The sequence below is a fragment of the Pongo abelii genome, chromosome 9 (genome assembly GCF_028885655.2).
Source record: "Pongo abelii isolate AG06213 chromosome 9, NHGRI_mPonAbe1-v2.0_pri, whole genome shotgun sequence".
Classification (NCBI taxonomy): domain Eukaryota; kingdom Metazoa; phylum Chordata; class Mammalia; order Primates; family Hominidae; genus Pongo; species Pongo abelii.
In genome coordinates, this window is record NC_071994.2 from 80,330,766 (window position 1) to 80,358,532 (window position 27,767).

Consider the following 27,767-nt stretch of genomic DNA (forward strand, 5'->3'; position numbering starts at 1 on the left):
TGTCTACTTACTCGGGAAACTTAAGGATTACTAGAAGTTTAAATATTTACAAAATATTTAAAGGGGACAGTCTCACTAAAATTTTAGTAGAGAAAAAGGTGGGGAAGAGATAAAGAAGAGTTGGTCAGAACTTTGGGAATTCTTTATTCCATAAGATTAGACATGTGACTACTGTGAAATTCCTGCCAAGGAGTTCGAGAAGGTAAAAAACTAAAATAGTAGAGAAGATACAGTGGAGGCTTTGGTCTGATTTCAAAATCTCCAAGAGTTACAAAATGGGGCTCTGGTGAGCTAAATTGCCTGAGCTGTAACTCATAGTAGCTTGTAGGTTCCTCTAAGAAGGATCATGTTATCTTGCTAGTTTAGCCATCAGAGGTTAATATCAATGTACAGATAGCACTGAGCACTTTGGAAGGCCAAGGCGGGTGGATCACGAGGTCAGGAGATCAATATTCATCCTGGCCAACATGGTGAAACCCTGTTTCTACTAAAAATACAAAAATTATCCGGGCATGGTGGTGTGTGCTTGTAATTCCCAGCTACTCAGGAGGCCGAGGCAGGAGAATCGCTTGAACCCGGGAAGTGGAGGTTGCAGTGAGCTGAGATCGCGCCACTGCACTCCAGCCTGGGCAACAGAGCGAGACTCTGTCTTAAAAAAAAAAAAAAAAAAAGAATAATCAGTTCTCAGTGATTTATAAACCTCTTGCTCCTCCTCTTCCTTCTTGCTGGCCGTTTTGTGACTTAGAAGCAGCCATGGTAAACAGCTCTGTGACAATGGGTTGGGAAAAGTGAGGAGTCAGAGGACACAGACATAGACGGGAGTCAAAAGCCTTGGATTCTGGGCCCTGCCACTCTGCTTTCTGGCATCATCACTTAGTGCCTTTAAGCCTTAGTTTCCTTGCTTTTGCGATAGGAATGATATTATCAGCCCCTACCTATCTCACTTTGTTTCCTCATGCTTAAATGAGACTGCTTAAGTGTTATGTAGACTATATAAAGTTCTGTAAAAACACCAGATATTTAAATTATATTCTGTTCATCTTGTCCTACAGACATAAAAATCATCACTACTATTGCTACGACCACTACAAGGAAAAAGTGCAGTGAGCAGCTGCTGTTCACAATGTGTACCTGTACTTTCTCCAAGCTTTACCTGTGCAACCTCCCAACAACGCTGTGAGGAGCATCATCTCCATTTTACAGATGATAAAACCTCCAAGAAGGAAAGTTATTTATTCAACATCAGTAAGGCAAATAAGTAGCAAGGTTGAGACTCAAGTGCAGCTAGCTGCCTTTCGGAGTCCCTGTGATAGTGGCTGTGCAGGCCCTAGAATAGCTACTGAATAAATGGAGGAGGGAGGGGATAAAAGGAAAAGAGAAGTCCTCAGCTTTGAGAATTCAAAAGGGGTGATGGCCTTTCTAACAGGGGTTGACTCCTGAGCACATGAATAATTCATCAAAGCTCTCTACTGAGAGACGGCTCTTTTTGTGTGTAGTACATCTGGTCAGGGATAGCTGCCCACAACTGAGCCACAAATGTGAGGACTTGGATCCGCCTGCCTGTAAACACAGCTCAGAGCAGCTCTCTGCTTCCTTACTCTGAGGACTGACAGCTATTTTGATTCCAAGAGGCAGGTGAGGTTCTTTCATTTGTACACACAAAATAAGCAAAAATAAATCCCACATATATGATATAGAATCTTGATATGTGTTCCTGAAACTGCTTTTCCTTCTAGAACATCATTCCTGGTTTCCTTTTGGAACGAGTTCTCTATCAAGAGATTGTTTCCTCCAACCTTATGTTGATTTCAAACTCACTTTCACTCCTGGTCTGGTCTTGAGCCTGCAGGTTTTATCCTAGACATTTTTGGTTGGAATATGTGAAGATTGGAAGGTGGCAGTAGAAATAAGAATCTGGAGGTGGCAAGAAGGATGAAAAAACAGACAGTCTCCATCTGCCACAAACCTCTTCTAGCTGAAAGTAAACACGTAAGTTTTTATATGAGTCCTATCACAACTCTTTAAAAAAAAAGTAGTCAGGCACATGGTTCATACTTGTAATCCCAGCACTTTGGGAGGCCAAGGCAGGTGGATCACTTGAGCCCAGGAGTTTAAGACAAGCCTAGGTGATATGGTTTGGCTGTGTCCCCACCCAAATCTCATCTTGAATTCCCATGTGTTGTGGGAGGGATCCGGTGGGAGGTAATTGAATCATGGAGGCAGGTCTTTCCTGTGCTTTTCTCGTGATAGTGAATAAGTCTCTTGAGATCTGATGGTTTTAAAAAGAGAAGTTCCCCTGCACAAGCTCTCTCTCGGCCTGCCTTGGCCTCCCAAAGTGCTGGGATTACAAGTATGAACAAGTAAGACATGATTTGCTCCTCCTTGCCTTCTGCCATCATTGTGAGGCCTCCCCAGCCACATGGAACTGCAACTCCATTACGTCTCTCTCTCTCTCTCTTTTTTTTTTTTGTAAATTGCCCAGTCTTGGGTATGTCTTTATCAGCAGTGTGAAAATGGACTAATACAGAAAATTCGTACCAGTAGAATGGGGTACTGCTGAAAAGGTAACTGAAAATATGGAAGTGACTGGAACTGGGTAACAGGCAGGGGTTGGAACAGTTTGGGGGGCTCAGAAGAAGACAGGAAAATGTGGGAAAGTTTGGAACTTCCTAGAGACTTGTGAATGGCTTTGACAAAAATGATGATGCGACATGGACAATAAAGTCCAGGCTGAGGTGGTCTCAGATGGAGATGAGGAACTTGTTGGAAACTGGAGCAAAGGTGACTCTTGTTATATTTTAGCAAACAGACTGGAAAGATTTTACCCCTGCCATAGAGATTTGTGGAACTTTGAACTTGAGAGAGATGATTCAGGGCATCTGGGAGAATAAATTTCTAAGAAGCAAAGCATTTAAGAGGTGACTTGGGTGCTGTTAAAGGCATTCAGTTTTATAAGGGAAGCAGAACAAAACAGTTTGGAAAATCTGCAGCCTGACAATGCAATAGAAAAGAAAATTCCATTTTCTGAGGAGAAATTCAAGCTGGCTGCAGAAATTTGCATAAGTAAGGAAGAGACGAATGTTAATCCCCAAGACAATGTGGAAAATGTCTCCAGGCCATGTCGGAGGTCTTCACAGCAGCACTTCCCATTACAGGCCCAGAGGCCTAGGAGGAAAAAATGGTTTTGTGGGCCGGGCCCAGGGTCCCTCTGCTGTGTGCAGCCTGGGGACTTGGTGCCCTGTGTCCCAGCCACTTCAGCCGTGACTAAAATGGGCCAAGGTACAGCTTGGGCTGTTGCTTCAGAGGGTGGAAGCCCCAAGCCTTGGCAGCTTCCATGTGTTGAGCCTGCAGGTGCACAGAAGTCAGGAATTGAGGTTTAGGAACCTCCGCCTAGATTTCAGAGGTTGTATGGAAGTCTGGATGTCCACGCAGAAGTTTGTTGCAGGTGTGGGGCCCTCATGGAAAACCTCTGCCAGGGCAGTGCAGAAGGGAAATGTGGGGTCAGAGCCCCCACACAGAGTCCCTTCTGGGGCACTGCCTAGTGGAGCTGTGACAGAAGGGCCACCATCCTCCAGACCCCAGAATAGTAGATCCACTGATAGCTTGCACTGTGTGCCTGGAAAAGCTGCAGACATTCAACGCTAGCCCATGGAATCAGCCAAAAGAGAGGCCACACCATGCAAAGCTATAGGAGTGGAGCACCCAAGGCCGTGGGAGCCTGCCTCTTGCATCAGTGTGACCTGAATGTGAAACAGAGAGTCAAAGTAGATCATTTTGGAGCTTTAAGATTTGACTGCCCCACTGGATTCTGGACTTACATGGGGCCTGTAGCCCCTTTGTTTTGGCCAATTTCTCCCATTTAGAATGGCTGTATTTACCCAATGCTTGTATCCCCATTGTATCTAGGAAATAACTAACTTGCTTTTGATTTTACAGGCTCATAGGCGGAAGGCCTTGCCTTGGATGAGACTTTGGACTGTGGACTTTTGAGTTGATGCTGTAATGAGTTAAGACTTTGGGGGACTGTTCGGAAGGCATGATTGGTTTTAAAATGTGAGGACATGAGATTTGAGAGGGACAGGGGCGGAATGACATGGTTTGGCTGTGTCCCCACCCAAATCTCATCTTGGATTCCCACATGTTGTTGGAAGGACCTGCTGGGAGGTAAGTAAATCATGGGGCAGGCCTTTCCTAGGTGGTTCTCATGATATCTGATGGTTTTAAAAAGAGGAGTTCCCCTGTAAGAGCTCTCTCTCTTGGCCTGCTGCCACTGATGTAAGACATGACTTGCTCCTCCTTGCTTTCTGCCATGATTATGAGGCCTCCCCAGCCATGTCGAACTGTAGGTCCATTAAACATTTTTTTTTTTTTTTTTTGTAAATTTCCCAGTCTCAGGTATGTTTTTATCAGCAGTATGAAAATGGACTAATACACTGGGCAATATAGTGAGACCCTGTCTCTAAAAAAATTAAAAAATTTAAATTTACAGGTGTGTAGTGGTACACACCTGTAGTCCCAGTTACTTGGAGGCTGAGGCGGGAGGATCACTTGAGACTGGGAGGCCATGATTGTGCCACTGCACTCCAGCCTGGGCACAGACAGAGAGGCAAATGAGAAAGACAGACAGACAGAAAGGAGGACAGATGAACAGATGGAAGGAAAGAAAGAAAGGCAGATACTCCCTCTTTCCTTGAAAGAGACTCCACATATGATGAAGCCTTTATAGGAGCAAACCAGGGGGCAGGGACACTGGATTGAACAACTCCAGGGGATACCCCTACAGAGAAAACAATGTGAATAGTCCTTTGGGAAATGTGCAACTTGAGGTGCTGCCAGTGGGTTCTATGTCTGTCTGGATGCATCCATGGAGAAGCGGAAGCATGGGGTGAGAACAGAAAGTATTTTATCCCTATTTTATAAAAGGAAGTTGAGACTTTATTAAGTGACCTGCTCATGTAATCACAGAGTGGTGATTTGAACTCAGACATCCTTGTCCCCAGTGTACAGACTAACCAATAGAGCCTGATGACTGGATTAAAGCCCTTGAAATTACAAAATTAGGAATATTCCAGACCAAAGACTTTGACAATATGGGTAAGGAGAGAGAACCTCAGCCTGCCATGGGAACCCCTGGGGGGTGCTTCCAGTACAATGCGTAGTGTCCAAAGGGGCAAAAATATCCAGGCCTGTTTCTGGCAGATGCTTATATTCCAGGAGAACAGGGACAAAAACACAGCACATTATAATGCAAAGTCAGGCCTGTGTTAGACTAGAATCCCAACTCTCCCATCTTCTAGCTGTGTGACCTTGGGTCAAATCGTTGCTGTTTCAAAGGATTACTGTGACTTTTTAGTGGGAATTTATGTAAAGTCTCAACTTTCACAGAAGAGATGCTCAATACATAGCTGCGATTATTTCTTTCTGTGGCCACCAAGGGTTAGGTGCACTTCACCTAAGGCAGGTGCTGACATGAAGACTCAGGTGACTGGATTGTTCTCAACAGGCTCCAGTAAAAGAAAAGCAGTGTTGCATTAAGGAAGAGTTTCAGAGGCTGATAAGAGTTGGGTAGCCCTTCTGAACCCAGCCAAGGATGGGGAGTGGGTAGATGGAGAAGATTTTTAGCCCTGGGGAGTTATAAAAGTGCTAGGCAGGGAAGAAAAAGTACTCAATTTCATCATTTGAAAAATGGAAATAAAGGTGATAAAGTGATTAAATGAAATAGGCTACTAAGCAAAAGAAAGTAGTCAAATGTTAACTTCCTGTTTCTCCTCAGATCTCAATTCTCAGTTAAAAAAACAAACACTGAATGAATTATTAAATTTTAATTTTTTACCCGAAGGTCTTACAGATATAATCCAGTTTTACGAGAGCCACTAAATTAAAACATAACCCATCATATGACTGAATCTTTTAACATACCAGATTCTCCTCTGAGAAAGAAGAATTGTTTTCAACAGAAGGATCTCACAAATAACCTTAAACCTCTATCACACACGATATTCTTGCTCTGATAATTAAAACACTAGATATCTAATAAAATAATTCCTTTAAAAAGACTTAAGAAAATATATAGATAGATGTATATGTGTATATATATATTTGTGTGTGTGTATATATATTAAAACACACACAGATATATATATATGTGTGTGTTTTATTCATATATATGAATGAATATATTTCCGGCCGGGCGTGATAGCTCACGCCTGTAATCCCAGCACTTTGGGAGGCCGAGGTGGGTGGATCATTTGAGGTCAGGAGCTTGACACCAGCCTGGACAACAGGGTGAAACCCTGTCTCTATTAAAAATACAAAAATTAGCCAGGCATGGTGTTGCCTGTCTATAATCCCAGCTACTTGGGAGGCTGGGGCAGGAGAATCGCTTGAACCTGAGAGGTGGAAGTTGTAGTAAGCCAAGATCGTGCCACTGCACTCCAGCCTGGATGATAGCGCACGACTCCGTCTCAAAAAAAAAAAGAAGAAAAGAATATATTTCCTAGCCAGGTGCAGTGGTACATGCCCATAGTCCCAGCTACTTGGGAGGCTGAGGTGGGAACGCTGCTTGAGCCCAGGAGTTCGAGGCTGCAGTGAGCTGTGATTATGCCACTATACCCCAGCCTGGGTGACAGGGCTCACAAGGCCCTGCCTCTTAAAAAATACAGCTCACTGCAGTCTTGAACTCCTGGGCTCAAGCGATCTTCCTGTCTTAGCCTCCCAAGTAGCTGGGATTACAGGCTAGGAAATATATTATTTAATAAGGCCACTGACAAAATACTCAATTATTTGTCACCCTCTAATACTCTCCTTAGGGAGGCCTAAGCTGGTGGTGTATGTGTTGCTAATCTTGGTGATTCCTGTTACAGCATGACTCTGTGACTATCTGGTTGCATGCCTGTCCCTTCCTCTAGGCTATGATGTCTGAGCACTCAGACTGTACTGTTCATCTTTGTAGCCTCATTGGTTATGACAGGAACTTGCATAAAATGAATGTCCCATAAGGTTTGCTGAATGAATAATGTGTGAATGAACAAATGAACCTTGCTACCAAAGAAAGCAAGCCCAGATAATGTAGTTTCCACATTTTCATTGTACTGAAGTCCTACACAGTAAAAGGATTCAGACAATATCTTTTAAATATATGATTTGTATTTCTTTATTTTATTTATTTATTTATTTTTGAGATGAAGTCTCTGTCGCCCAGGCTGCAGTGCAGTGGGGCTGCAGTGCAGTGGCACAATCTCGGCTCACTGCAAGCTCCACCTCCCGGGTTCATGCCATTCTCCTGCATCAGCCTCCCAAGTAGCTAGGACTACAGGTGCCCACCACCACGCCCGGCTGGTATTTTTTGTATTTTTAGTAGAGACGGGGTTTCACCATGTTAGCCAGGATGGTCTCGATCTCCTAACCTTGTGATCTGCCCACCTCGGCCTCCCAAAGTGCTGAGATTACAGGCATGAGCCACCACACCCGGCCTAAATATGTGATTAAGAAATATATCTGCACTGAGTAATTTTTGCCACATCTCAAGAATATGTTTTCTTGATGAGAACACCTCTAATCCCACAAGAAAATAATTCAATTAAAAGCCATTTGGTTTTTGGTTACATTTTCCCCTCATCATACGTATTTCTTAAAAAGCTGAGATACTTCTTGGACCCATTTCTCACATTGTTAGAGGAGGTAGCTAGGCAGACATGAGCAGGGCAGGAGAGGCTCCTGCCCCCATCCCACCAGGAATGTCAGGCAACCATCAGGTGAGAGTCAGGCGGTTAAAATCTCTAAAATAACAACTGGTTGCAGCTGGTGCTGGGGAAAGACGGTCTCCCAATCGATAGAAAACACCTGAAACTGGTGATCAGCAGCTTTCTGATAAGATCTCAGGAGATAGGCAAGTGGGCTCAAGCACGCACACTGTGAGGCAAAATGGTAGAGTTTAACTGGTATTTGGCCTTCCTCTAGGAACACTTGACTCGTAAAAGAACGCCTCAAGTGGGCATGTGTACAGCTTTAGTAAACACACTGTGCATGCAGCCCCTCCTAAGTGCTGGCAGACCACTGCACGTGCAGATAGCCCTCTCCAAGGGAAGAATCAGGAGAGAAGGGACATAACCCCCTGGAAGCACGCCAATATATAAAACTCCAGATCAAAGGTCAAACAGTGCACTGAAATCTCTCAAGTTGCCCGCTTGGCCCTCTTCCAAGTGTTCTTTACTTCCTTTTGTTCCTGCTCTAATACTTTTTAATAAACTTCCACCCCTCTTCTAAAACATGCCTCTGTGTCTCACTCTGCCTTATGCCCTTTGACCGAATTCTTTCTTCTGAGGAGGCAAGAACTGAGGTTGCTGCAGACCCAGATAGATTTGCCACTGCTAACAACATTTATGAAAGCTTTGAGACTGGTGTGTTTGTGAAGTTTTTTTTTCCCCTGCTTTTTTTTTTTTTTTTTTTTTTTGAGACGGAGTTTTGCTGATGTTGCCCAGGCTAGAATGCAATGGCATGGTCTCGGCTCACCACAACCTCTGCCTCCCGGGTTCAAGCGATTCTCCTGCCTCAGCCTCCCAAGTAGCTGGGATTACAGGTGCCCACCACCATGCCTGGTTAATTTTTGTATTTTTAGTAGAGACGGGGTTTCACCATGTTGGCCAGGCTGGTCTTGAACTCCTGATCTTAGGTGATCCACCTGCGTCGACCTCCCAAAGTGTTGGGATTACAGGCATAAGTCACCATGCCCAGTCTGCTTTTTTTTAGTTTTTTGTTTTTTTGTTTTTTGAGACAGGGTCTCCCTCTGTCACCCAGGCTGGAGTGCAGTGGTGCGATCTCGTCTCTCTGCAACCTCTGCCTCCTGAGTTCAAGCAATTCTCTCGCTTCTGCCTCCTGAGTAGCTGGGAATACAGGTGCACGTCACCACAGCCTAATTTTTGTATTTTTAGTAGAGACCGGGTTTCACCATATTGGTCAGGATGGTCCCGAACTCCAGGCCTCAGGTGATCTGCCTGCCTCAGCCTCCCAAAGTGCTGGGATTACAGGCGTAAAACACCGTGCCCAGCTCCCTGGCCTTTTAATTCATTTCTTATTCCCCACCCCCAACTTTTTTTGTTTTTTTTTTTGGACACAGGGTCTCGTTCTGTCATCCAGGTTGGAGTGCAGTGGCACGATCACAGCTCACTGCAACCTTGAATTCCTGGCATCAACCAATCCTCCTACCTCAGCTTCCCTAGTAGATGGGATTACAGGCATGCTACCATGCCCAGCTAATTTTTATTTTTTATCGAAATAAAAATGTTACAGTGAACCATGATGGTGTCACTGCACTCTAGTCTCGCTATGTTGCCCCGGCTGGGGCCCCTTTCCCTCCCCCACTTTTTTTCACTGAACATTCATTGCTCTTCATCAGGAATAAAATAAAGGAAAAAAACAAAAACAATCTCCATGAAACCTATAAATGACAACGATTTGGGGAAAACAGGAAATTCCACTCAGGAAGCAAGAAGATTATACCAAAGAACTTAATAAATAGGGGCTCATTATCCTTCCCCAAGGAAGATAAAAATCACAGAATTCCTAGGTTAGGACATCTAGTTCAGGAATGACTGGCTACATAATTTGCAGAGCCCAGTGTAAAATGAAAACGCAGAACTTCCTGTTAAAAAAATTATGAAGAACTTCAAGATAGTAATAGTGGAGTGTTAAACCAAGTGGAAGGCCTTCTAAGGATGGGGCTCTTTGTGACTCCACAGTTCACATGTCCATGAAGCTGGTCCTATGTCTAGGGGCTCCCTAACCTGGCTGGTCCTCAGAATCACCTGAGGAACTTTTTTTTAAAGAATGAGACATAATTTACACACCATAAATTTCAGCATTTTAAAGTGTAAAATACAGTGGTTTTTAGTATACTCATGAAAGCATACAAATATCATCACTATCTAATTCCAGAACATTTTTACCACTCCAAAAAGAAACTCTATACTCATAAGCAGTCGCTTCTCACACCGTCACTCTCAGTTACCACCAATGTACTTTCTGTCTCTGTGGATTTGCCTACTCTGAACCTTCATACATACGGAATCATAAAAAGATGGTTCTGTCTTCTTTCACTTAACGTATGTTTTCAGTACTTCATATCATTTTATGGCTTAGTAATATATATGTATATACCATATTTGATTTATTGATGGATATTCGGGTTGTTTCCACTTTTTGGCTATTATGAATAATACTGCTGTGAACATTCTTGTACAAGTGTTTGTGGGAACATGTTTTGGGAATATGCCTAGGAGTAGAATTGCTGGGTCAATTCTACTGCCCCAGAAAAAACTCTGCTCTTCAACCATCCCAGAGAGTTCGAGATGAGCCTAAACAAATGTTAAGGAGCATTTCTACAATTTAACACTCATTTCAAAAAGGTGAGCTACTCTTTTGTGAAGATTATCAAAACCCAAACATAAATCACTGTTTCCTCCTTTTATCTGTCCCTCCCAAGTAAACATAAATGAACACTGAATCGTCAATAATCATCACAAAGAACCCGCACAAACAAGGGTCAAGTGTGACTGTGCAGGATGGCCTGAAATGGGCCAGGACAGACAGAGATGAAGCAGAGAAGGGACCAAGGTGAGACCTTCCCTATGGGATGGTTGACAGGTAATGGGACACAGAGTGCTGGACAGCACAGGGAAGAGAGAAACCGGGAGGGATGAAGAACGGCAGTGGTGTTGAGGCACCTAAGGAAACACCACAAATACCTTTAGCTTTATCACAACCCCAACACTTTTTTTTGGTTTCCTGTTAGAGCATAATTAGGGGCCAGGTGTCCATCTAATAGTTGGCCAACCCCTTCACACTCTTTACCCTTTATTTATGAACCCTCTTCCAACAGGAAACCTTAGCTAGAGCCTGCTCTCAATGCTCCAGGAATCCAAGGGCCTCACCTCAACCCCCTATGAGAAAGATCTGTGTGTGTTCTCATACCTGTGCTCTCCTCAGCCTGATTGAAGCCACAGATCTGGCAGATGCTCTGGACCCACTTATTCATGTCCTCTTCTGTCTCAGCCACCAGGTAAAAGGTGCGTTCGCTGGTCTTGATGTCAAACACAAAACTATCCTGCAGCTCCTTCTTGTTAAAGGTCAGGCCTGCATCTACCTGCTCACAGAAGTTCAGGTTGATGATCCGCAGAGGCTTCTTGGAGTGATCGTTCTTGTAGTATTCCAGAACATCTGGGTCACCGCTCATCCGGCCACTCCGCAGGATAAACCAGCGTTTCTTCCAGGCCTAAATCACATCAGGAAGAAGGAAGAAGAGGGGGAAGAAGTCATTAGTTATTTCAAAGCTTTTTTCTTTCAGAGACAGGTCTTGCCCTGTTTCCCAGGCTAGAGTGCAGTGGCACAATCAAAGCTCACTGCAATCTTGAACTCCTGGGCTCAAGCGATCCTCCCACCTCAGCCTCCCGGGTGGCTGGGACTACAGACGCACATCACCACGCCCAGCTAATTAAAACATTTTTTTGTAGAGACAAGGTCTTGCTATGTTGCCTAGGCCGGTCTCAAGAGATCCTCCCAACTCAGCCTCCTAAAGCGCTGGGATTATAAGTATGAGCCACTGTGCCTGACCTTAATGCATTTTTTTTTTTTTTTTTGAGATGGAGTTTCACTCTTGTTGCCCAGGCTGGAGTGCAACGGCATGATCTTGGCTCACCGCAACCTCTGCCTCCAGGGTTCAAGTGATTCTCCTGCCTCAGCCTCCTGAGTAGCTAGGATTACAGGCATGTGCCACCACACCTGGCTAATTTTGTGTTTTTAGTAGAGACAGGGTTTCTCCACATTGGTCAGGCGGGTCTTGAACTCCCGACCTCAGGTGATCCGCCTGCCTCGGCCTCCCAAAAGTGCTGGGATTACAGGCATGAACCACCACGCCCGGACAACCTTAAAGCTTTTAATAGGTCCTCAGATATCATAGGTTAAAGACGGGGACTGTGGGACCTGCAGGTGCCACATACCTGTTCCCTTTTCAGATTTCCCAAGTTTCAAAAATGAAGGATTATTTTAGAATGCATGTTTGTGCAGCATCTCACTATGTAAACAGGGTCTTATCACTATAAGGTAAGATGTGGCATTCCCACTGTTTAGATCAGGAAGTTAGATCGATGACACTTTAGAGCAACTATTTCTTTAGGGTAGAATACAGATCCAAACTCATAGCATTTTTAGGCAAGGGAGAACTTGCAAAGACATAATCAGTTTATCCATGGGGACCCCCACTAAGACAGGGTGAGTTGAAGTAACAATGTTACACACAGTAAGTAGCAGAAAAACAAGTTTTCTAACTTTTTAGTATAATCTGCTTTTAACCAAAACATGATGCCTTAGAAGAATCAAAGAGAAACTGCTCTAAAAACATGTAATCTCAGGATTATATTTCCTGTCTTGTTCATTGGTGTTTCCTTAATACTTATGATAATGCCTTGTACCTTACTAAGCTTTTAACATGTATTACTGAATGAGTAAACTCCTTATACCATTCCATACCATAGAATTGAAAATGTGATTACATATTCTCTCAAGTTGTCTTCTATATTCCATCTCTTCAACAAGACTGAGTAATCTGTAAGCAGACATTGCACAAAGACTACATATAACAGAAATCTGGGTTCAGTCTATGCTTTACCATTGACTTGCTGTGTGAATTTTTTTTTTTTTTTTGAGATGGAGTTTCGCTCTGTCGCCCAGGCTGGAGCGCAATGGCATGATCTTGGCTCACTGCAACCTCTGCCTCCTGGGTTCAAGCAATTTATCCTGCCTCAGCCTACAGAGTAGCTGAGATTACAGGTGCCCACCACCACACTCGGCTAATTTTTGTATTTTTAGTAGAGACAGGGCTTCACCATGTTGGCCAGGCTAGTCTCAAACTCCTGATCTCAGGTGATCCACCTGCCTCAGCCTCCCAAAGTGCTGGGATTACAAGTGTGAGCCACTGCGTACGCCCGGCACTGTGTGATTTTTGATTAAGTCATTTACCTCTTTGAATCCTGCCTCATCTATATAATGAAAATCACTACCACCACCACCATCTGCCCTACCTACCTCATAGGGTTATTATGCAAATGAGCCCAAAGCACTTTGTATACACCCTGAAGCAGTACAAATGTCAAGGATTTGATTATCACAATTCTTTAGACCCCATGGGATCTACACTCCATTAATTCTACCATCTTTTCACTCTCACCATCCCTGTCCTCTTTTCTTTCCTTATCCAACTCTGTTTCTGCGATCCATTATCATAATCATTTCCTTGCTTCTTCCTCCATTCCTCTTACTTACCCAGCAAACCCCAGCTAAGTCTAATGCTCTGCCAACTCTATCTGTTCCCACTTGGCTGTACATAGATGGAGAAAATCATATGACCATGCTGACTGGTCTCACTTTTACTTCAAGTGGCCCCTTTTACTTCATGTTGCCCAACAACCCTACTATATTTACCTAGTCAATGATTTTCTCCTGTTCTTTGGCAACAATCTCTTACCTTCTCTCTTTAAACCTCCAATGCCTCCACTGTTTTATATCTTATTTCATGAGAAAACATAAACAATCAAAAGAAAATTTACACATGTTCCATGACTACATTTACCATCCTGCCTGCACCTGTAGCTGTAAGCTCTGTTACTAGGGAGCATAGATAGTCCATCCAATGAAGGCCAACCTTTTTCCATTTGTGCACAAGGACATCACTTCAACAATTCTCCCCTTCTTCAGAATCGTTGCATTTTTCCTCCTGACTAGGATGATTCCCATCAAGACATCAATGTTTCCTATCTCAGAAGAAAAAATTAAAAGCTTGACTTGATCCCACAATTCTTCACTAACTATGGCCCAGTTTTTCTACTTCTCTTTATAGTTACACTTCAAAGAGTATTCTATACTAGTAATCTTTGTTTCCTCCCCTCCTATTTGAAGACACTCTAATCAGGCTATCCCCCATCCCCCCACCACCCCAACTGCACCACTGAAATAGCTCATCAAAGATGTCAAAGACTTCAGTGCTGATAAATCAACTCATGGGCCTTGATCTCTCTTGATGTCTCTCCAACATCCGACAACAGTTTATTATTCCATTGTCCTTGAAACACTTTCTTCACCTGGCTTCAGCATGCACTCTCAACTCTCCTTCTATCTACCGGGCCTCTCTCTTTCAATCTCCAGTGCTGGTTCCTCTTCATCTCCCTGACCTCCAAACAGCAGAATGCCCCAATGCTCAGTTCTGAGATTCTTTTTTTTTTTTTTTCCCTACACCCACTCTCTAGGTCATTTTACTCAGTTTCACAGCTTTAAAAAACCATCGAATTGCTGTGATCCCCAAATTTGTATCTCTAGCCCTAGAGTTGTATATCCAACTCCTCACTAGTAGGTATCTCAACATTAATGTGTTCAAAACTGAGGTCCTGATATCTCCCAAATCTGTTCTTCCTGCACTCTCTCCCATCTCAGTTATCAGCACCTTCGGCCTTCCAGCTGTCAGACCAAAAATCTAGATATCATAGTTGACTCCTTTCATACTCTACATCTAACCCGAAAGCAAATCCTGTCAGTTCAGACAGTTCAGAATATATCAACAATGAGCTTGCTTCTCCTCACCTCCACTGTTGCTCACCTGGTCTAGTCCACCATTTTGTAGTCTTCCTGCTTCCACCCTTTCATCCTGCAGTCTCATCCTCAACCACAAAGTAAGAAAGCAGGAAGTAAATCAGAAGATGCCACTTCTCCGCTCACAATCTGCAATGGTTGTTCATCTCACTCAGAGTAAAGCCAAAGTCCCAACAATGGCCTACAGGCCTGATGGGACTGAGCCTCATCCCACCCCTCACCTCAGCTCCTGCTGCCCTCTGCCTTGCCTATTCTGCTCTGGCCACGTGGCCTTACACAGTGCCAGGCATGCTCCTGCCTCACGGTCTTTAGTCTAGTTGTTTCCTGGCCCTGGAACACTCCTCCCCCAGATATTTCCATTGCTAAATCTTTTTTTCTAGTCCTTATTCAAATGTCACATTACTGGACAGGCTATTCCTGGTCCCTGATGCTCCCACTCTCTTTCCCCCCTTACCCTGCTTTACTGGTCTCACAAAGCATGTATACCCCCAAAAGATACCAATTTTTATGACTTTTCCACACCCACCTCCAGAAAGTAAACTCCTTCAGGACAAGGATTGGTTCTTTTTATTCCATGATGCATCCTTGGTGTTTAGAGTATCGCCTGGCACATAGCTAGTAATCTATATCTCTCTCTCTCTCTCTATATATATATATTATATATTACATATTTATTATATATTTATTATATATTATATATAATATATTTATTATATATTATATATAAATGAATCATTTTCTTGCATGAAATCCTTCTAGTATCTAGCAGGTCAAAGGAGACATAACTGGTGCCCAATAAGCCTTAGATTGAAATGAAAATTGAGGTATAGCCAGATAGGATGGAGCTGAGAAAAATAAAAATAAGTACTATTTATTTATAGTCATTTAAAATCTTGACCAGGTCACTGCTTTCAGAATTATGCGTGTACTTCTGTGTGCTGCAGGTTCACACATAGACACATAGTGTGTAGGCACCAAGGTGCATTTTAAAAAGATCTGTTTCTAGTTCAGCTGGCATTTCAGTTGATGTGTCCCCGTTAGTCTTGTCTCTGTGGAAAGAGCTGTCCCCAAATCTCTGGTGTGCAGGTGCAAGCACAAACAACACAGACACCCTCATGAACAAGAAAACCATGTTTGCTACAGATAATATCAGAGCCTGTCAGGTTTTGCTTCCAAGTAAGTGGTGTAGGCTGATAAATGGCTGCCTACAAAATACTGATATATTTATGACAGAGTCAGCAAGGCTGTCTAGTCTAGTCCCAAATTCACACATCCCTCTTCCACCACAACACCTCTCCACTTTCACGTTTTATTTATTTATATATTTTTTAGAGTGCCCAGGCTGGTGTGCAGTGGTGTCATCTCATTCACTGCAACCTTCGCCTCCCAGGTTCAGGCAATTCTCCTGCCTCCGCCTCTCTTCAGTAAATGGGATTACAGGCATGTGCCACTATGCCCAGCTATATTTGTATTTTTAGTAGAGAAGGGGTTTCACCATGTTGGTCAGGCTGGTATTGAACTCCTAACCTTAATTGATCTGCCCACCTCAGCCTCCCAAAGTGCTGGGATTACAGGCATGAGCCACGGCATGGGGCCCCGTGTTTTTAAAAAGCCAAACAATTCAGAACCAAGTACAAACAACTCTAAGTGTCTGGCCTCAGTGACAACTTCCCTGATCCATTCATCTGAAATGGACCTCTATTTCCTCGGAATCTTCATAATGTTTTTTATGTTCTTTTCAAGGCATGTTAGTTTTTACAACAATCATGAGTGTTTTTGTACTTGTCTCTTCCCAACTAGGACATGAACAAAATTCTTTATTGCCAAACCTTTCTTGCCTCTGTCACCTCAATTATGTTTCCTTCCTCCATTGCTCTTTCCCTCCTTTGTTTCCTTACATCCAACAAATATTTATTCAGTGCTTACTATGCTCTAGGCATTATTCTAATGCTGAGGATACAGCATGAATTCCTGGTCTTACAGAATTTACAGGAGCACTAAAAATTACCTATTATTCTCCAAATAGTAAGTCATGTAATTTCACGACTTTATGTCATTGCACAAGCTATGGCTTCTGCCTAGAAAGGCTTTCATCTTACCTCATTCATCTGGAGAATTTCTATGTTCTCTCAGTGCCAGCACAAATGTCACTTCTCCTGGAAGGCCTTTATTGACTCCTCCAGGTAGAGCTGGAGGTACTTCTGCTTGTGTTCCCTTACTAACCTGTGCTTACCCCACGCTGGCATTTCTTTCCCCGGGTTTGACATTTCTACTCCCTGCTTTGGCATTTCCAATGCTTATATGTCTTTTTCCCCTTTAAGTTCTAAGCATCCTGAGATTAAGGTCCAATGTGGCCAAAAACTACATGGCAGAGTGCTTAACACATATGGGAGCTCAGGGAAGATCTGCTGATTTTTTTTCATTCCATGAATATGTTAATTTGTTCAAATTAATAAAACTTAAAATATACGTAAGCTTTCACAGTAGGAAGTAGAAAAGAAGGACAGCAAGAGGATTACAGAAAAAATAAGATAAAGATGTGTAATAGATTCTCTATGGTGTGAGTTATTTGGCACCTTGTTCCCTTCATTCTGATAAGTGCAGCATCCATGTAATAAATATTTATAAGGGGGGTCTGGGAGCTTCACCTGAAAAGTATCCCGTGATACAAAAATGAAAAATTGCTGTTGGATTACTGATACATAATGCAAGGAGAATATGGGATATGAGTCCTGAATATGCTATTAAAGAGAAAGCTTTTTCGGGACTGTTCTAATGTCTATATAAAATCTCATACAAAAATTAACTCAAAATGGATTATGGACTTACACATAAAATACAAATAGAATTCAGCAATCTATAAAAATGCATGACCAAACGGAATTTATTCTAAGGAGGTAAGGCTGATTCCATATTTGAAATCAGTCATCTACCATATTAATAGGCTAAAGAAAAATCACATGATCATATCTTTCAATGCAAAAAATATTTGATAAAATTAAACACTCATTCTTGATAAAAACTCTCAGAAAAATAGGAACAGAGGGGAGCTTCTTCAACTTGATAAAGAGCAGCAACAAAAGACCAATATCAAATGCTATACTTAGTTTTTTTTTGGTTGTTTGTTGAGGCAGGGTCTCACTCCGTCACTCAAGCTGGAATGCAGAGGCATGAACATGGCTCACGGCAGCCTCAACCTCCTGGGCTCAAGTGAATCTCCCACCTCAGCCTCCTGAGTGGCTGAGATCACAGGTGCATGCCACTATGCCTGGCTAATTTCTAAATTTTTGTAGAGATGGGGGTCTCACTATTTTTCCCAGGCTGTTCTTAAACTCCTGGGCTCAAGTAATCTTCCTGCCTTGGCCTCCCAAAATGCTGGGGTTACAAGTGTGAACCAGTAAACCTGGCCTATACTTAGATTTGAGAGACTGAATCCTCTTTCCTAAGATCAGGAATAAGGCAAGGACATTTGCTCTTATCACTTTTTTTTTTTTTGAGACAGAGTCTCACTCTGTTGCTCAGGGTGGAATGTAGTGGCACAATCTTGGCTCACTGCAAGCTCCGCTTCCTGGGTTCAAGTGATTCTTGTGTCTCAGCCTCCCAAGTAGCTGGGATTACAGGTGTGCACTGCCATATCTGGCTAATTTTTGTATTTTTATTAGAAATGGGGTTTTACCATGTTGGCCAGGCTGGTCTTGAACTCTTGGCCTCAAGTGATCCACCTGCCTTGGCCTCCCAAAGTGCTGGGATTACAGGTGTGAGCCACCGTGCCCAGCCACTGTTATCACTCTTATTCAACGTATTGCTGGAAGTTCTAGTCAAGGTGATAAAGCAAAAAACATATATAAAAGGTATACCAATTGGAAAGGAAGAAAAAAAAATGGTCCTTGTTTGCAGAGGACAAGATTATCTATATAGAAAAATTGTGGCTGGGCGCGGTGGCTCACGCCTGTAATCCTAGTACTTTAGGAGGCCAAGGCGGGTGGATTGCTTGAGGTCAGGAGTTCAAGACCAGCCTGGCCAAAATGGTGAAATCCCATCTCTACTAAAATACAGAAATTAGCTGGGCATGGTGGTGGGCACCTGCAATCCAAGCTACTAGGGAGGCTGAGGCAGGAAAATTGCTTGAGACCAGGAGGCGGAGGTTTCAGTGAGCTGAGATGGTGCCACTGCACTCCAGCCTGGGCAACAGAGTGAGACTCCATCTCAAAAAAAAAAAAAAAAAAAAAAAAAGAAGAAGAAGAAAGAAAAAGAAAAAACAAAAAATCTACAAAAAAACCCAACAAAACTCTCAGGACTAATAAGTGAGTTCAGCAAGGTCACAGGATACAAGATAATCACACAAAAATCAATTTACTTCTAACTAGCAATGAATACGCAGGCATATAAAATAAAAATACAATGCCATTTATAATTGTTCTTAAAAATTGAAAAGCTATAAATCTAAAAAAATCCCTGTGCAGGGCATGTATGCTGAAAGCTATACAAAGCTAATGAAAGAAATCAAAGGAGACTTAAATAAATGAAGAGACATACCATATTCATGGATTGGACAACTCAACTTGGTACATCTCCCCAAACTGACATACAGATTTAACACAATTCCCATCAAAATCCCAGCAAGAATGTCTGTAGATGTACATAAGATTGTTCTAAAATGTATATGAAAAGGCAAAGGAAGCACAATAGCTAAAATAATTCTGAAAAATAAAATGGGAAGAATCAGTCTGCCAGATTTTAAAATTTATTATATAGCTACAACAATCAAGACTGTGTAGCACTGGCAAAGAGACAGACAGAAAAATGGAATAGATCAATTCTTGGCAGTTTGGCTAAGATCAAATGAAGAACAATGGATTAGAACAGAAAACCCAGAAACAGACCCTCACAATATGCCCAACTGATTTTTGACAAACATGTAAAAGCAATTCAGTGAAGAAAACAGCTAGTTGTCGTGGTTCGTGCCTGTAATCCCAGCACTTTGGGAGGCCAAGGTAGGTGGATCACTTGAGGCCAGGAGTTCGAGATCGGCCTGGCCAACATGGCAAAACCCTGTCTCTACTAAAAATGTTAATACGAAAAAGAAAAGAAAAGACCTTTTCAAAAAATGGTGCCGTAGCAATCAAGCATCCATAGGGTAGAAAAGATCTCAATCTAAGTCTCACATCTTATAGAAAAACTAACTTAGAATGAATCATGGACTTAAATGTAAAATGTAAAACTATAAAATGTTTAGAAAAAAAAGGTGAAAATCTTTGGGATCTAGGGTACATTTCATGAGAAATCAACAAGCTCCTTGCATAGAATTCAGTAAAAACAAACACAAAATGTGTTGAGTGCTTTGACAGATAAAGAAAAGAGGCAAGGCCCAAAAATACTCCTTTGAAGTAACTTACAATATTTACAAAGTTTCAGGAAGTTAAGACATTAATATATATCCCTAAAACTAGAAGATTTTTTTGTAAGCACCATAAAAAGAGACATAATATGCGAGTAGACCACTGAAGCAGGGAATCAAACTTTCAGAGTTAGGAGAGAGAAAGAAAACATGTATGAGAGAGAAGGAGCAATGAAGACAAACAATGAGAAAGGTAGGGTTTGATATGCGGTTTTGGAAAGGAAGAACAGGACTTTTTTTTTTTGTTTTTTTGTTTTTTATACAGCATACAGTATGACCAATGACCAAGGCCTGGGCATGGGAACAGATAAAATAGATTCAGAGAATATGGCACAGTCTTCTCAATACGGAAAAGATGGAGGAAAGGAAGAGTTTGGAGGTCCTGAAAAGCCTTGAATGCCACCCTAAGAAGTTTCATCTTTCCTTTATTTGTAACGGGGAGCCACTGAAGAGTATAGATCAGCAGAGAAATGTTAACCAATGCTGTGCTCTTATCTGGCAGAGTGAGGAAGACAAACCAGAAAAATAACAAATAAGAGACAAGAAAACGATTAAGAAGCTGTTGCGATAGTCTACAATGGTGAGAGAAGATGGCAATCTAAATTAGGGTAGTAATAATGCAGACAAAAGACAATGAAAGTCACTTTACTTAACAGTGGGGCTTAAAGAAGTATATGGATAGAGTCTACTGCCAAGAAAGTTGGAAAAAAGAATTTGTGTCTAGGATCAAGGGTATGCCACTCCCATCTCTGATGAAATAGAAGTGACTGTTTTCCTTCTGTCAGAAAACAAACCATTTCACAACCATCAAGACCACAGACACAAAGTGTGGGTACATATGACCTGGAAGTTGCATCACTCCTAGCTGTTGAACAGACAGTACATGCCACATGAACCTGTCTCTATCCTTTGGGTTAGATCTCAAGGTCTTCAAGCATGTAGAATGAGGCTATAACTTCCTCTTATTGCTCTTCGCGCCCAAAAAACCTAGGTGGGCCACAATTTAGCTTTGCAAGAGTGTTATGCTCCCTTCTGGTGACAATGAAGGCACGTGAAAGTTTATCACACCAGGATTCTGCAAGATTCTGCCTGGGGTCATGATCATAGTTTTGTTCTAAGATATAAAGGGCTGCCAATATGTGGAAGAGCAATCTGATTTATTTTTAGTTACTCAACATACTCAAGTTGAACAAGTACCAGCAGGAGCAGTCTACGGAAAACCAAATTTTGTTTTTTTCAGAAAGTAAGAACTTTCTAAGTGAGTGGTCCAAAGGAGGTCTCTTGGAAACTGGAGAATACTCAACATTGGAGATTTTGAAGAACGAGGCAAGGTGAGGGATCAGTAAACTTTGTTAAGGATGTTAGCAAATATTTTGGGTTTTACAGGTCATATTTTCTCTGTCATAACTACTTAGTTCTATAGTGGCATGACAGCAACCACACACAATTCATAAGCAAACAGGCATTGGCTGTGTTCCAATAAAACTGCTTAGAAAAAGAAGTGGTGGGCAGGATTTGTTTGTTGACTCCTGGCCTAAACAAAGGGTTGGGGGGTTGGGGAGTGTGACAGTAGAAGGGCTCAAAGAGTAGATCAAAGAGTAGATCAAGGCTGGGCGCGGTGGCTCACGCCTGTAATCCCAGCACTTTGAGAGGCCGAGGCAGGCAGATCACGAGGTCAGGAGATTGAGACCATCTTGGCTAATACGGTGAAACCGTCTCTACTAAAACGACAAAAAAAAAAAAAAAAAAAATTAGCCAGGCATGACAGGCATGGTGGCGGGCGCCTGTAGTCCCAGCTACTCGGGAGGCTGAGGCAGAAGAATGGCTTGAACTTGGGAGGCAGAGCTTACAGTGAGCTGAGATCGCACCACTGCACTCCAGCCTGGGCGACAGAGCGAGACTCCGTCTCAAAAAAAAAAAAAAAAAAAAAAGAGTAGATCAATAGATGGACAAGAGACTACCTAAGGTCTCTTTTTCCCTACCTTGAGAGACTTACTTTTTTCTTTTTCTTTTTCTTTTTTTTTTTGACAGGGTCTCCCTCTGTTGCCCAGACTGGAGTGCAGTGGCGCAAACATGGCTCACTGTAGCCTCGACCTCCTGGGCTCAAGCAATCCTCCTACCTCAGCCTCCCATTTAGCTGTGATCACAGGATGTGCCACCATACCCAGTTAATTTTTTTTTTTTTTTTTTTTTTTTTAGAGATGGGGTCTCACTATGCTGGCTAGGCTAATATCAAATTCATAGGCTCAAGTAATTCTCCCACCTCAGCATCCCAAAGTGCTGGGATTACAAATGAGCCACTGTACCCAGCCCCTTATGTATTTTTTAACTAAGAAAACATGATATGGTAACACCTCATTTAATCAGATTACTCAGATTCTTAGAACAAAGGGATGTGTTCTTCTGAATAACCACATCTCCACCTGGGAGCTTCACTAATGGGTGTGTGGGGGGTGTGTGTGTGTGTGAGAAAGAGAGAGAGAGAGAGAGACAGTCAGTCTATATTATTGGTGAATTTTTTAAAAATAAGGCAAAGAGCTTTTTGAAGATACAACTATTATGTTCTTAATATACCTGCCTAACAGGTTTAAATTATTGGTATCACCCAGTAACCTCAGTTAGATTCAGATTAACCATAAACCTCACTTCATAGGATTCTCTAGGTTTATTGGCAGTTTTTGGTTTTATCCTCTTCAGAAAGCGGGAAGTTAAAAGGACACGCCTATTCCTAGGAGTTTCGCAAAAGCCTCTTCCAAGTAACGTCTTGCCCCTTCTACAACTTTAGCCACAAGGCACGTGAGATTTGGTATCAGAAAAGATTATTTGAGACCCTGAGAAGTCCTTAGTCATCAAAGAAGAGTTCTGTTATCTTTGGTATACCAAAGTCAGGGCAGAAGATAGCAGATTCTGGAGGTTTAGAAATATTTTCAACTGTCAACTCCCAGGTGGTGATGTGGTTGAGTTCTAGCTCAAACACACACAGACACAGGAGAATCTGATCTCACTTCTGAACATATGATGTACAAGTCTATCCTAATATATTTCAACACGAAGCTACTATGCCAGTCTCGTGTCCTATAATAGTTAACAGCAAACATTACAAGAGTACAGTGGGAGTCATGTAAGAGTTACACATTTTTGAAGGCATACTTCCTGAGTGAGGAAAGGCTTTTTGCTAGCCTTCCTCTAGGAATCCTTTGAGTGCTCTGGACCATAGAGACTTTGTACTCTGAGGAAATTTTTAAAAGGGCATTTGCTGAGCTCTTGCTACCTGCCATGTGCTTTCTACTCATTATCACATTTAATCCTTAAACCAATGCTGCAAGGTAAATATGATCCTCTTAACAGATGAGGAAAAAGAAGTTCATAGAGATTAAACAACTTACAGAGACCACAGCCCAAGATCTTCTTATTCTGTGGGTCTGGACCCACAAAGAACTTGAGGTGAAGCTACTGCAGATGAATTGCTCACTACACTTTGAGAAACACGGGCCACAGAGTTTATGAATTCAAGTTTATAGTTAATTGGTGATGGCAGATGGCAATAACACAACTAGAACCTAGGCCTCAGCTCCTAGTCCAAAGTTATTTCCACTCCTCAAATGCAAATCCCCTAGGAGACAGCAGCATAGTTAACTGTATTTGTTCCAGACTCATTCATCTGAGAAAGGGCAGACAAGTACAGTTTCCCTCAGACTCCAAAGGAACTTAATTGCTCCTCGGGCACAGAATGATTTTTCTTACCCCAAGACTATGACATTCTGAGGTCAGGGGCTTTTGTATCTCCAGCATTTATTTAGCACAAGACTTGATACTTCCAAAGCACTATATAACTCTTCAATGAAAGTTATACCAAAGGAACAAAATAATGTTTATTTGCTTCTGTTTTGGGGGGAAAAAACCTCTCAGTCAGATGATCTGTTAATTTAACACAATCTCTATTCCAGGTAAGATGGTACACAGACACCATAAACACAAAAGATCACCTAGAATCCTTTATATAAAGCTGACTCCAACTATAGGCTTCAAGGAGTGGATCATGGTAATCTAGATTAAGCCAATTTGCACCATTTCATCCTACATGCCAGTGTGATCAGTTTAGCAACAAGTGTATGTTCCAAGCCAGCTCAGAGTCATTAAGATTCAACTCCAGGACCTTTGTTTTGTGTTACTCAAACTGGCTCTGTCACTGGACAAAGGGTTGTGACAATATTTCCCTGAAGTTGCAGGAACCACTATTTGTTGCCTAAGAACAGCCAACCCAGAGAGAGCAAGAGCGACAGAGAGAAAGAGTACGTGCGAGAGAGAGCGAGAGCATGCAAGCAGGTTAAAAGATGAATATTGATGAAATGTTTTTTATTTTGTATTAAACTTTAAGTTTTAGGGTACATGTGTGCAACGTGCAGGTTAGTTACATATGTATACCTGTGCCATGCTGGTGTGCTGCACCCAGTAACTCGTCATTTAACATTAGGTATATCTCCTAATGCTATCCCTCCCCCAGCCCCCCACCCCGCAACAGGCCCTGGTGTGTGATGTTCCCCTTTCTGTGTCCATGTGTTCTCATTGTTCAATTCCCACCTATGAGTGAGAACATGTGGTGTTTGGTTTTTTGTCCTTGCGATAGTTTGCTGAGAATGATGGTTTCCACCTTCATCCATGTCCCTACAAAGGACATGAACTCATCCTTTTTTATGGCTGCATAGTATTCCATGGTGTATATGTGCCACATTTTCTTAATCCAGTCTATCATTGTTGGACATTTGGGTTGGTTCCAAGTCTTTGCTATTGTGAATAGTGCCCCAATAAACATATGTGTGCATGTGTCTTTATAACAGCATGATTTATAATCCTTTGGGTATATACCCAGTAATGGGATTGCTGGGTCAAATGGTATTTCTAGTTCAAGATCCCTGAGGAATCGCCACACTGACTTCCACAACGGATGAACTAGTTTATAGTCCCACCAACAGTGTAAAAGTGTTCCTATTTCTCCAGATCCTCCGCAGCACCTGTTGTTTCCTGAATTTTTAATGATCGCCATTTGACAAACCTGATAAAAACAAGAAATGGGGAAATGATTCCCTATTTAATAAATGGTGCTGGGAAAACTGGCTAGCCATATGTAGAAAGCTGAAACTGGATCCCTTCCTTACACCTTACACAAAAATTAATTCAAGATGGATTAAAGACTTAAATGTTAGACCTAAAACCATAAAAACCCTAGAAGAAAACCTAGGCAATACCATTCAGGACATAGGCATGGGCAAGGACTTCATGTCTAAAACACCAAAAGCAATGGCAACAAAAGCCAAAATTGACAAATGGGATCTAATTAAACTAAAGAGCTTCTGTACAGCAAAAGAAACTACCATCAGAGTGAACAGGCAACCTACAGAATGGGAGAACATTTTTGCAATCTACTCATCTGACAAAGGGCTAATATCCAGAATCTACAATGAACTCAAACAAATTTACAAGAAAAATCAACCCCATCAAAAAGTGGGCGAAGGATATGAACAGACACTTCTCAAAAGAAGACATTTATGCAGCCAAAAGACACATGAACAAATGCTCATCATCACTGGCCATCAGAGAAATGCAAATCAAAACCACAATGAGATACCATCTCACACCAGTTAGAATGGCGAAATGTGAGTCTTAACCTGAGGCTGAGGCCAGATTTTCCCCTTAGACTTTCTGGGTAAATAAACTCTTTGCTCATTTAAGGCAACTTAGGTCACTGATCAACACAGGCTGTAACCATGTGTCCGAACCAGTTTGCTACCACCGGAGTAACTCAGGGGTCCTTTACAAGAGCCCTGATCATATTCATTATTCAATCCACTTTCTTTTTCCTTCACTTTCAATGTCTTTTCCATTAGCATTTACTCACACCTACACAAACTCTCCCTTCCTCATTCCAATCATTCAATCAACATTTATGAAATCCAGTAATGCCAGGTCCTTCAGGATCTCATGACTTATGGAAAGGGCAGACAAGTACAGTACATAGGTAACTCAGTACATGGTCAGTGCTCTTATAGTGGTATGAACAGAGGTTCTCAGCACAGTTCATGTAGGTGTTCTCAGCACCCACATGAATAGTGGATGCTTGACGGAGAGGACTACTCTGCTTGCCTCGAGGAGTCACAGAAGTTTTACAGTACAGGTGGCACTTGGATTGGGTATTGAAGGATGTGAACAGTTTTGCTGGGTGAAGAAAAACTGCTGGAGGGAGAACTTTCAGGAAAAGAGAATAAGATGAGTATAGGTGACTCTTGTTATTTCTGGTATTTATGGTCTGTAAAGTCAGCACAAACACTGTATTAGTTAATATTGAATCATTCCTCTGGGGCAGCGATCCCCAACCTTTTTGGCATCAATGGCTGGTTTTGTGGAAGATAATTTTTCCATGGAAAGGGGTAGGGATGGTTTTGGGATGAAACTGTTCCACTTCAGATCATCAGGCATCAGATTCTAATGAGTGTGCAACCTAGGTCCCTTGCATGTGCAGTTCACAATAGAGTTTACTCTTCTATGAGAATCTAATGCCACTGCTGATCTGACGGGAGGTGGAGCTTAGACGGTAATGCTCACTCACCAGCTGCTCACCTCCTGCTGTGAGGCCGGGTTCCTAACAGGCCAGACTGGTTAGGGTCCTCGGCCCAGGGGGCTGGGGACCCCTGCTCTAGGGGAAAAATACCAGATTAGGTTCCTCTTAGCCTCTGGTCACATTTTTATCAATCGGTCAATACATAACCTTGTTTTATGTGTGTTCCTGTTTAAAGACACCTTATTTAATATTATTGATTCAGTAAGACTGAACTCGTGGCTAAAAGCACTTCAACTCTGCCTGAACAAAGCTTATCTAATACATGTATTTTCTCAGTAAGGCACATTACAGCCTTCTTGTGTTTAGAAACACTAGACAGAACTTCAGCACTATGCTTGGGGATCTTTTTAAACAGTGAAATCACCAACAAAAAGCACAAAAATGTAAAAAACATGGTATCCGATATATGACAAAGAAGACACTTGTTTACAGGATGAGAGGTGAAATAAGTACACAGAACGCTGCCTTGTGCCACCTCAGCTGGGAATGTGCACGTCAGGAGACTCGGATGTTTTCACTGCCCTGTCCATGTGAATGTCTGAGATTAACAGCCAAAGCATGCTGTTTGGTCTGTTCAGGCTGGTAAAACAAAATACCTCAGACTGTTATTTATAAACATGAAATTTACAGTCCACAGTATTGGAGGCTGGAAAGTCCAGGATCAAGGCACCAGCAGATTTGGTGTCTGGTGAGGGCCCTGTTTCTAACAGATGGTGGAGGGGACAATGGAAGCCCTCAAGCTGCTTTTGTAAGGGCAAAAATCCCCTTCATGGGGGCTCTGCCCTCACAGCCCACCTAATCACCTCCCAAAGGCCCCACCTCCTAATACCAACACATCAGGGATAAGATTTCAACATACGCATTTTGGAGGGACACAAACGTTCAGACCATACATGGTGAGTATTGATTTTGGGATTACAAGTAAATTTTAGTGAGTACAGAATCTAGAATGTGTGAATATGAGGATTCACTGTATATGAAAAAGTTTGGTGTACTCAAATGATAAAGGTAAGTTTGGTGACGTTTATGGGGGGAGGATGAAAAAACTGTGGAGAGAAAATTATTGAAGGTAAGTCAAATACTATACCATATTTTAAAATATTACAAAATAAAAAAACT

The 27,767-nt window shown here is 42.2% G+C and overlaps 1 protein-coding gene across 2 annotated transcripts in view; it reads right to left on the reverse strand.

Moving 5' to 3' along the window:
• GAB2 (GRB2 associated binding protein 2) overlaps positions 1-27,767 on the reverse strand; it is a 206,173-nt gene that overhangs the window by 55,428 nt on the left and 122,978 nt on the right. For both annotated transcript variants that reach the window (XR_010135518.1, XM_063711307.1), the window contains exon 2: positions 10,969-11,269. Coding sequence is in view for 1 of the 2 variants with exons in the window: in XM_063711307.1 (XP_063567377.1) it covers positions 10,969-11,269 (301 nt within the window). In the remaining variant the exon portion in view is untranslated. The remainder of the gene's footprint in view (positions 1-10,968; positions 11,270-27,767) is intronic.